Source organism: Denticeps clupeoides, chromosome 2 (assembly GCF_900700375.1).
Source record: "Denticeps clupeoides chromosome 2, fDenClu1.1, whole genome shotgun sequence".
In the NCBI taxonomy this organism is placed as follows: domain Eukaryota; kingdom Metazoa; phylum Chordata; class Actinopteri; order Clupeiformes; family Denticipitidae; genus Denticeps; species Denticeps clupeoides.
In genome coordinates this window covers 36,752,250-36,763,684 of record NC_041708.1, presented here as the reverse complement: position 1 = coordinate 36,763,684, position 11,435 = coordinate 36,752,250, and the positions used below count along the sequence as shown (strand labels likewise).

General features: G+C 44.3%; 1 protein-coding gene across 1 annotated transcript in view; it reads right to left on the bottom strand.

Annotated features, from left to right (window-relative positions):
- Positions 1 to 3,382: 3,382 nt before the first annotated feature.
- Positions 3,383 to 11,435, bottom strand: part of tmx3b (thioredoxin related transmembrane protein 3b) — a 30,643-nt gene continuing 22,590 nt past the window's right edge. Inside the window, exons 14-16 of the mRNA XM_028970508.1 lie at positions 9,674 to 9,803; positions 9,376 to 9,444; positions 3,383 to 4,691 (exon numbers count right to left, since the gene is read on the bottom strand). Of these exons, the coding sequence (XP_028826341.1) occupies positions 4,416 to 4,691; positions 9,376 to 9,444; positions 9,674 to 9,803 (475 nt within the window). The 3' untranslated portion in view covers positions 3,383 to 4,415. The remainder of the gene's footprint in view (positions 4,692 to 9,375; positions 9,445 to 9,673; positions 9,804 to 11,435) is intronic.

Here is an 11,435-nt window from a genome sequence, read left to right as displayed (position 1 = left end):
GTTTTTCTTTGTTAATAAGCCTGCAAAAAAGTCACAAATTCTGTGAGTGTGAGTTACGGACCACTAGCGGATGGACTAATGGACATTTTGTTTTTCATCTGTATTCAGTGATGAGTATATTGTATAATGGCTTGAATCATATGAAGCTAAATTTATTACACATATGGGCTACATATTTGAAAAGAGTGTAAATTCAAATCACCTAAATCTATTTTGACATGTTAATGGAGCATAAGTAAAATACACGCCTTCCTGAAACTCTAGAATCTGTCAAAGCTACCTGATAATCTGTCTGCATGTTTGGTTTGGTGGTGAAAATGCACGTTTTCTCCCGCGTCCACACAGGTTAACAAACAAAACTGCACTCCAATCGCAATTCCAATTTTCCAGCTTGAAAAGTTAGAATCACGTTCAACACATGCATCATCGCCTTTTAGCACTTTAATTGTTTGCACTTTTATCAAGTTTATTGTTGAAAAAGATACAGTGTTGCCAGACATACGATAATTATCATATTTGTATACTTTTACCCTCTGTATGATCAATTCCCATAATGTACGATAATTGAACCCAATCATTAGCATTTTATTAGCACAAAAGGCTACAGATCTATTATTATCATTATTATTAACACAGCAACTACAGATCCCATGATGCTGTGCTTCAGTTGCCTCTCCGCTCTCCATTCTGTAGGTAAAAGTCACATTATACACTATAATATGCACAGTCTATGATAATATGTGATATTGAATGGTGTATGATCCTATTACTCAAAATACAATCATTTTAATTCATAATTTTTTACCATACTTCAACATTTAGGATCCATAGACACGGAAAATATACCATATGCACCGAAATTACTAACACAGCATTGTGTTAAATCGCTAAAATATCTGTAGCCTGTTACTCGCATTATGGGGGTTTTCCCGACCTCTGTAGCTAAATTTGTTGAGAAACTAGCAATCAGAATTAAATCGTACGTGTTTCCATAGATTAGACGCTGAATTCTTGTAAAATGAAATCGTATGAGGCTGAGACAGGCACAAAGGCAAGTCCTTCTTTTCTAGAACTTGGCCTGGGTTGACAGATTAGGGCGGATTTGTCTGATATTGTAGAGAAGGAATCTACAGGAGCGGGAAAGATTGCTGATGTGAGTCGAGAAGGAAAGTTGGTTGTCTATTGTTACTCCAAGGTTGTGGGCTATTTCACATTTTTGTTAAGTACATAACTCCACGTGTGTTCATTCATAGTTTTGATGCCTTCAGTGAGAATCTACCAACGTAAATGGTCATGAAAATGAAGAAAACACATTGAAGTGTAATTTGAATAGGCTTGCCCACCACCAAGGCAAAGGGCCGCTACATATTTATAAAGTCATTATTGCGCCAAACATGGTCCTTCAGATACTGCCACTTTGCATTTAGTTTAGTTTTCATCTTTGGCGTCACAGTTCAAGTTTAAATGACAGGGGGTGTAATTACCCGTCTCGAGCAAAAAGCGTGAAACACGAATGTTGCGCGTGTTCCCGGCGCTCACTACTCGACGTTTGATGGTTGGAGGGTGGGATCATGGCCGTTGTTGCATTCACATGTAATGACAAGTTACGTCAGGAAAAAAGAGGGAAAAGTGCGATGCCGTACTTGACAGCCGTAATGGGTTCGGTCTCACTGAAAAAAACAAAAACAAACAGTTACATCAATCCAATATTTTCATTCCCGGCTACAGACGGACTTTTCCCCGACTCTGATGCCAGTGTGGTCTGCGGCTCCCTTTGACACGTCTGGCTGGTTCTGTTTCTGGTTCAGAAAGGAAAAGCTTCTCTCACATCCGTTTCTCTGACAGATACCAAGTATTCGGAGACGTCGGGAGGATGGGTTGGGGGGGTGGCTGCCATTTCCACTGACAGCCGGTTATTGAACACCAGCGAACTTCTGAGTTTCTGACAAGCTGACGTGAGGATGGGAGCTGCGGAGAGGGGGGAAAGGCAGTAAGATCGCAGCACGGCTCACGCAGTCGGTAAAAAGCCCGGCGGCTGACGGCGCAGGCCCTCGCTCCGCAGTCGTGCAGCAGCCTACACGCCTACAAGGTTAATGGGTAACAGATGGACGACCCAATATCAGCTTGGAACAGGCCGATTGATCCACTAGATCCGAAACAATAAAAATAAAAAGGTCTAGAGCAGGCCAGCGTCACCATGGCGATGTCTTAATGAAGCTGTAGGCCTGTCGGTTTTAATCATGTGGACCTCCAGCATGTCCGCACTCATAATAAAAGCTCGGGAAAAGATTCCATGGACGAGGATCAGACTAATCCTGGGCCAAATTGCTTTCTGACTAGATTCAATAGGAAGAGCCCATCAAAGATGAGCTCCCGCTACTCCAGACATGTGAGGCACGACCAGAGTCCGACAGGTTCTGGCAATGTTCGCTGTTCCGGGTCGGGTATGTTTCATCTCTGTACCACCTAAAGAAAATAGTTACCAGGGCTGAACCGAGGCATAGGCAATATAGGCAAATGCCAAGAGCGCCAAAAAAAAAAAAAATGTTTCTTAAAAAATAGATTTTTAAAACTAGTTAGTATTTATGTGTCTCATAAAAAGAACAAGCCCACATTATTTTACCTGAGTAGTACTAGTAATAATAATAATAATAATAATAATAATAATAATGATATGTAACTTTACTCATTCCCCCTCCACTACGGCAAGCCAACGGGACCAATAAGATCAAGTTTATGATGAATCCAGCTGAATTCTGGAACATAGTAAGTAATGTCCCCAAGATTAAGTAGTTAACCGTTTTAGTGCGTATAAGAAACGCGGGGGATCTTCGATCTGTGTCTGTATTCGCATACGTAGTGGGGATCAGTTTCAAGGTCTCAGGCTTGCATTTCTGGGCTCTTAATGATGCGGACCTGACAGACCTCTGGTAACAAGCGAAGGGTTAAGAGGAGAAAGTTGTCTACTGCGGCGGAACAGAGCCCACAGCAGGAAAAAGAAGCCCAGCCAGGCTTTACATGAATGAAATCTTTCGCATATTGAATTTAATTGGCTTTAGATGGTTAGCATTCAGACTCGGGGTGGTTTTCCGGTAGACAGTCTCGCGTCCGTAATCGTCCCCGCAGGAGAATAAATAAAGGAGGATCCCATCCAGGTAACGCAATCAGGCCCCCCAAACCCGATCTGGGCAACCTGATTATTTTGGCAGTAATTGAGTCGCCGGCCATCCCTAACCTTGGGAAGGAATGGAGACAGAGAGAGAGGAAGATGGAGACAAACAGATCAATGATGCCCGGGCGGAGGAGGAACGGGGAGGGAGGGGGGGCTGCGTGGAAAAAGATGTTTGAAGGACAAACGGTAATCAGTCACGAACGGGTGGGGGGAAAAAAAAGGAGGACAACGTTTATTTGAAACCTGTAACAAAGTGTGACAACCTCAGGCCCAACCCACAGGCATTTGGCAGAATGGCGTACATTTCATCTTCATCATGGCTTATAAAAACAAGTTCACCCCGAGATCTGAGCCAAAAAAACATAATAATACAAAAAAAAAAAAAAAAAAAAAAAATGCTTCAGGAACTAACTCTAACATTCATCAGCAGGTTGACTAAAGTGGTTCTGGTTCTTAAAATGACGAAGAACGTGGCCTGCAGGTCTTCTTCGCGTTGCGGAGAAGCTCTACATCCTGGCCAACAACCTGCTGGCCCTAGCGGTTAAAAGCAATAAAGCAAGAGTTTTATTTCAGCAAAGCAAAAATATTTTTTAAAAAAAAATGATAGTAGTAAAAGGATCTCTCTGAAGCGTTCTTCTCCAGACGTGTGGAAGACGGCTTCCTGATATCACGCAGATCCATAATCGACTCGGCACTTTTCACGGCTGCATATTAAATAAAAGAGGACAATTCAGAGTTACTGTTGTTAGAATTTCTTGTTTTTCGTATAGAAGCAGAACATTAATCGAGGGAAGGGCGGAGAACGTCCAGACGTTGAAAGTGGCACGGAGACGTTTTCCGGAGCATGAAGGTGTCGAGATGGTGCGTGTTTTCTCCTTGTTTCATTACTTCCCCACGGCCTGCGACTAAATGAACCCCAAATCGGTTCTCACCTCGTTCCCAAACCTCCCGGTAATTGGCTCCATCAATAAAAGCTAATATGAGTGGATGACTATATAAATAAGACTTAACAGGATGGAGAAAAACCACCGCAGAGCTGCTGCGGGTGGGGAGGGCAGAGCAGGGCATTGTGGGTAAAGGCTGGCTCAGTAGAAACACATCAGACCAAATGGAGGCATAAAATAAAACTAAATAAAAAAAAGAAAGAAAGAAAGAGGATGCGCGTAGTCAGAGTCCGTCCCGTGTTCCAGGTCTCCAGGTGTTCCAGGTCTCCTCTTTACATTCCTCTTCCTCCCGTCCTGCATTAATCCACTTTCTTCTCCTGCGGGCTCTTCTCCTCCTCGTCCTCCTCCTCCTCCTCGTCTTCCTCCATCTCTTCCGCCAACCTGCGCCTCTCCTCCTCCTCCTCCTCCTCCTCTTCCTCGTCCTCCTCGGCGAGGCCGTCCCTCTTCATCAGCTCCATGTCGTCGGCGCCGTCGTCCGACTCGGCTGTGCACATGCCGTAGCACATGAGGCTGATGACGCCCAGAGGGAGGCCGAAGAGGAAGCAGCCCAACAGGGGCGAACTGCGGAACACTGACTGCAGGAGGAAAAGGAAACGAATCATATTCAAAAAATAATCATAATAATCTTTCATAACACAGCACTAGTCTTCATGGAACTGGCAGAAATGACTGCTCCAAAGTAGAAAAGACTGTAATTTCCCCCATAACTAAACTCATCAGACCTAGCAGACACGTTAGAATGACGACCGTCGCAGATGCCACGACAGATCAGGGCCAACGATGAAAACGTAAAAAAAGGGGGTTTACGGAGAGTGGGGGGTCTTGGTGCACAATTACAGCCACTTTGACCCAGTCCCACAATGGGATTTCCCACGGCGCGCCGTTTCACCGTCTGTAGCTTTAAATGCTAATGAGGAGGAGAGCGGCCAATAGACGTTGAGCGGGCATTCGCGGAAATGACGTCATCAACACTCGGGCTGAAACGATTATTCGAGTAACTCGAATGATTCGATTACAAAAAAAAAATGTTCGAGGAAAATTCTTTGGCTCGAGGTTTCGCTTAATTAGTCACCAAAGTCCATCTATTATCGTATCTGTTCTACATGGACTGTTTGGGACCATTTTGCGCTGTGTGGACAACGTAGTGCGGTGTATACACTGTAAAATGGACCTGGCTTACCATAAAAGTACCTGAACCGAAATCATCCTCACGTGAACTGCAGTTCTCCAAGCGGAATCGGAGCTTCTACAAGGTATCGTATTTTAATGATTGCTAACTGATATGAACATTAGCGCTTCTAAGAACGTACACTATTCGTAATTATTTGTGTTATGAGTCGATAGTGACGAGGCGTGATGAGTAGCAAGAGAGCAAATACACCAAGATCTCACTCATGTAATTCAACCCTCCTCATCATCCCCTCCCGCGCGCCGCTTGCACACACGCGCACACTGATAGGTTACATATCAAAACACGCCTTTCCCATACATAGGGTAGTAATAATAAATGCAACAGATGGACAAATCTACATTCATTAGCATATAGATTTACTTTTGGGTGAGTTTATAGCATTTGTTGCACAAATCAATGTTTTTTTTCTTCCTCACAGTACATCACTGCGGTGCAGGTTTGCACATGCATTGCACACACATGCACTAAGACAAATTCTCTCTCTATTTTGCACAAAGACAAAAAAATTACCTACCTACATCATCTGGATACAACTGGAAACTGAACTGTATTCTTTAAATTGGATTATTAGCAATAGTTGTATTGTTTATTTATATTTTCTTTTTACTGTTTTGTACCTTTATACATTTTTTTTTTTTGTTATTCTCAGATGGGCAAAACTAAGGACAAATAGGCTAACCTATGTTTGTAAAGTGCATAGTTTTTATTCATGTACATCATGAATGTTTCACAGAAAGATTGATTAAATGGGCTTAGTTTTAAGGTTTTAAGCTTTGATCTAATAAAAGTGTTGAGTTTGATTAAAAAACTTTTTTGTGAGGAATAACAGCCAATTGCTTGCTCATTTTAAGAGGATTTTCATGTTGCATAACACACTATTGATAGAGTTGGCTAAAAGCACAAAAGTATGATTTATCCGAATACTCGATTAACCGATGAAAAAATCAACAGAATACTTGATTCCAAAAATATTCGATAGTTGCAGCCCTAATCAACACCATTCACAAACCACAATGTTTGGCGGAGACAGGAAGTCGTTTCTGCATTTCCCCCCCCCAAAAATGTATTGAACCTACTGGTTCTTCAGAGTCATGCGTGACTAAACAAAATACATTTGTGTTCATTTTTACATCCAAATCACAGAGCAACTGCAATTATTTGCCCTTTTGGAAGCCATGACGGTGGACTGTGTCGGTGGAGATAATTTTTTCGGGGAGGGTTGGGAATTTCTATGGAAGGAAAAAGCATGAGAAATAGGAGGTAACCTTTCCCCTTATGACGTCATGAGGGGACAGACTCTAGATCTGACCGTCTGAGCTGCCGCTCTCTGAACGGTGAAGCAGAATGACCAAAGCACTCTTTACACCTATCGCCATTTCTAGCCACTGCAGGACCATAGACAAGTTCGGGGAAATCGTATTAATGTTCAATCTCACAAAGTCACATTTTCATGTCACTTTAATTGACTTGATCACTTGACATTGTGCTTGCATGTTAATAATCAGATATTTCCAACTAGTGATGCTGCTTTATATAACAGGCAGTCTTCCCTACTTAAACAGTGGAAAATGTTGATATATAATGCACTCTAATAATCAGACTTTATGAAAAATTCCACATTGTTTATATCTGCAGAAACTATTCCAAAATCATGGAAGTAACCAGCATTTGCCGTGTTCTTGTACATTCTGCAGCACGATACATCATGATTAATATGTCTGAGTTTTTTTTCCCCATCAGACCAACCCTAAGGCGTTCACACTGTTATTAATTCGGTCATATAGGACTAGAAGGCCTGAGGTGTAGCTATAGGTCTTCTGTAGAAGAGCGAAGAGGGACGGAAACGAGGTCGAAGATGGATCCCTCCTGACACGTACACAATAGAACAGGCCTCGGACCTGAGAGAGCATATTGATTTGGCCAAGGCCCCCATCCCAAAGCCCAGCCGCGCCGCTTTAAATCAGCCGTTAGCTGCGGGAAGGCGCCATTTGTGCCGGTCGTGTGACGCACTTTGCAGAATTATGTAGCTTTATGTCGCTTCGGTGGCGAAACAGAGGGCCGGGGTGTGATGTAGCGGCCGTATCCATCAGCGGCGGTGGCCCATCTCCGGCAGGTGTGTAGCGGCGCATGCAGGAAACGGGAAATTGACTCCGCGGCGCTGGGGTTGGCGCGGGGCGAAGACGGATGGTGATTGCCTGTCCCCGCTGTGTCCGGGTTGAGGCGGCCAGCGGGCGAAACGCGGCAACATGAGTCACCGGGACCTAAACGTTAATGGCGGCCGCCACGCTCGGTATGCGCTACGACTCGGTCGCCGTGGAGACCAGAGGCACCTGCTGTCACGCCCGAGCGAGAGGAGCTAAGCATGCTGGGAGAAAATGGCAGCTGTAAAAACAATGAGAGAGAGAAAAATACTACACCGAATATAAAACATAACCGGCAGCAGGAGGAAGCGCAGGAGCACGGCCGAGATGAAAAAGGCGGCCGGAGGGGCGGTGGGTGGAGAAAGAAAAAGAGTAAAAACGGTTTTATTTTCCCTGCCGAGGTGCTGCGGGACCGTTCTGAATCAGCACTTTTGTGTTGGGTCAGCTTTTCCCTCATCCTCAAAAATTAAGCCATCACTTCGCCCTCTCAGGCTGAGGGCACCTTCAGATTATTATTTTATTTTCCTTTTCGACCTCATTCGCGCACTTTAATAATAAATACAAGGCAATAAAAAAAAACAAACATGAATTAGCTGTTTCAGGGTTGCACTTATTTCTTATAAGTTGATATTGTTATTAGTGTCCTGAATTTAAATGATATAAACGGTCCATCCGGAAAGTGTTCACAGTGCATCACTTTATGTTACAGCCTTTTTAAAAAAAAAAAAAAAGTTTTTTTTCCTGTCATTGTGAATCACAGCACATGGTGACACGGTGAAATGTCTAAAGCGTGCTTCCTTAGCCGCTAGCCCACCACTGCCCCACAGAATTGCTGCTGCAAACAGTACTTAGAGGCTGTATATTTACAGTCATAAGCTTGTGTTGTTTACATATGAATGCTATTAAGCATTAATTTATTTTATCGCTTTGATGCATCACACTTGGTTGTGCTAGTTCTTTAGAAGCCCCTATTATCTGAAGGTGGGTTTTTTCCCCTTTAAATGACCAAAAATAACCATCAAATGTTCCATCCGGCAGGAGAGACATGCTTCCCATTTCCTCGCCTCATTTCGGCTTCCCTCGCCGTCTCATTGTTTCCCCAGAAAACAGCATTACGGTGAAAATAAGCGGAGCCTCGCGTGGCCTTTCTTCCACCGCGAGGTAAACAAGCTCGTCTCTCGCTGCTCCGAAGTTCAGCCATGAACGAGGTCAGCGGCCATAAAACCGTGTGACATTTATGAATTGCTTTAATAATCCGAAGATATGATTACCTGCAGTCCAGCACCTTTCTTCTTTCACTTCAATTACGGTAACGTCTACAGTCACGTCTGTAAATTATTATCATTTCTCAATGCAGCCTGCAGCTCTTTGTGGCATTTTTTCAATCGTAAATATGTTGCATTTCCTATAAAGCCTTCTGAAAATTTGTATAAATTAATCACGGTTTCATAAATCTGACTGGCCAAGATGTACTTGACCTATGCAATCAACTGAATTCTTTAAAAACGATAATAAATTATTTAAAAATATTCATACAGGGGCAAATATAGAGCTGGTTAATAATAACCGGTCCCTCTGTTTACTAATTAAAATGTGCTAATTGTGATTTAATTACTGTAATTATGTAAATCTGAACTAAATATGAAGGTTGTGCAGATTTGTTGAGCTCATTGTTAAAAAAATGACTCAGAATAAAACCAGCAAACATTGAAGACCCATTAGATGACGACTGCGATTGTGTTAATTGGGGCTGTTATGTTATTACAGACTGGTTTTATTTAACATCTCGTACAACTACCCTGTCCACACTGGAAGGGAATTTATTTTTAATTAATAAAATTCCAGTTTATTTTGGTCGTGGACCTCGTGCAGTCTCCAGTCGCCGGGCCGTGACCTTGAGGTGTGAAGGGTGGAGCTAAAACGTACCATCACAGTGGAGCGGGCGTCGTAGGCGACCCTCTTCATCCTCTGGAAGATCCCATCACCCCCGTGCGCCTGCGAGAGGGAGACCACGGACACGTTCATTCAGGTTAGGTGTAGTCATAGAAACACGGTCGGTGGTCGGCTCAGCCGGCGGCCCGTATATGTAAAGACCGCCGGGGAAAAGTCCGGAACGAGGGAACGTTCCGTGGAAACGAAACTAAACCACGCCACTGTTCCGTCAGGTTCCCATATTTTAAAAAGGGTGTGTGTGTGTGTGTGTGTGTGTGTGTGTGTGTGTTACCTGCGCACTCCCATCCAGCACGCTGTTTATGAAGCCCACCAGCTGTTCCAGGGTGTTCACAGGTTCCTGGGGCAGGAAGTACTGCTCGTTAGACGTGTTGAGGACGATGACGGATGGGACCTGAACCTCGCTGCAAAAAAAAAAAAAAAAAAAAAAAACACCATGTGACTCTCTGGCACCAAATTCACCGCCGAGCATTTAAAACCATGGAAACAGAAGATCCGTGAGGAGGTAGCTTTCATGTATATTTGATGTCCGAACACCTGGGGAGGTGCGGGGAGCTCCACCTCGCTCCATCCGCCCCGGAGACGCCTCGCACTCGGCTCTAATTAAAAAGCCTTCGGTGTGGGTGGATGTGCTGAGGACCAGAGCTGCAGGACAGAAGGAAACTGAAGGACCAGGAGAAGAAGCGAGTCGGTCGTGGTTGCGTAAGGCTGCTGGCACGTGGTCAAACATGTAAATTAGTCAATAAACTGAGAAAGAATGATAAATAAATAAAAACCAGTTGAGGAATTGTGGGATTTGCAGATTTTGAACCAGATGAAAAGCCGCTCTGGAGGACTTAACTCTGAACACAGAATTCATGGCGGCGGAGTGGGTAACGAGATCTGACAAGTGCAGAGACAACACACACACAAACACACATTCACTATTTCTTCTACCTGATTTAAAAAATATGCTGTTTTTGTCCTGGGAGGACCCGAACTTGATGTTTTATTTTTTAGGGGGACAGTACAGCTTAAAAGACAAAGTGAAAGTGAAAGTCATTGTGAAACACTGCAGCACAGCACACGGTGACATGGTGAAATGTGTCCTCTGTATTTAACCATCACCCTTGGTGAGCAGTGGGCAGCCATGACAGCATTTAGCAGCCTTCCCCCGAACAAAAGGTGCGAAGAGTCAGCCATTTCTTTCGGGATCGCCTGCTCTCTTTGTCGGCCCCAGATGGGAGACACCGGGGGCGACAGGACAAACAACAAATCCTGATTGGTCTTTGGCAACTTCCTGGGTGTCAAATGTATAAAAGGAATTTCTTTTTGTGGTCTCTGGGCTTCCATTTTCTTTTCCATCGGGAGCTGAGGGGAATCTTCCCATCAGTCCCTGAGTCTTTTCTATTTACCTATTTATACCCAACTGCAATAATAGTTTACTGGTGTTAATAAATTAGAAACTGTTCATCCTTTTAACCCCTATTAGGCCACGCCTCTTTCTGCCAGGTAACATGACGTTGAAGTGGTTTTAATACAGTGCTTTTGTGTGTAGAGAGAGAGTTTTTATTCTATTCTCCACAGTTTTACAGCCGCTTCCTTAACCGCTAGGCCACAAAGGGGCACATTGTGATCCCGCGGCGAGGAGTTTCCTGCCCTCTCTGCTCCCGCAAGACGCTGGGAAATATTTAAATAATGGATTGCACACGTCCTCTCCTCTCGCCGGACGTCCTGCTCACTGCCGCTTTCTCTGAGAGAAGGTACAACATGCTAAGAGCTTCCCCAGTGTCGTCCAATAAAACGGAAGAAAAAAAAAAAAAAGTTACTGAATAAATCATGTTGACTGACAGATGTCCTGTGAAACACTCGGGCCTGCGCATGTAGCACACGGGCGGCCTGCATAATGCAGCCGGGGCACTAATACGTCCAGGCCCGCCGGAAGTCCCGCGGCTCCGCCTAAACGTTCCCTCCAGCAGGTGAGCACCGGCGGCCGCGCAGCTAAATACGACATGGCGAGCACATACGCCTGCGTGGATCGAGCCGCTCTCGCCCAC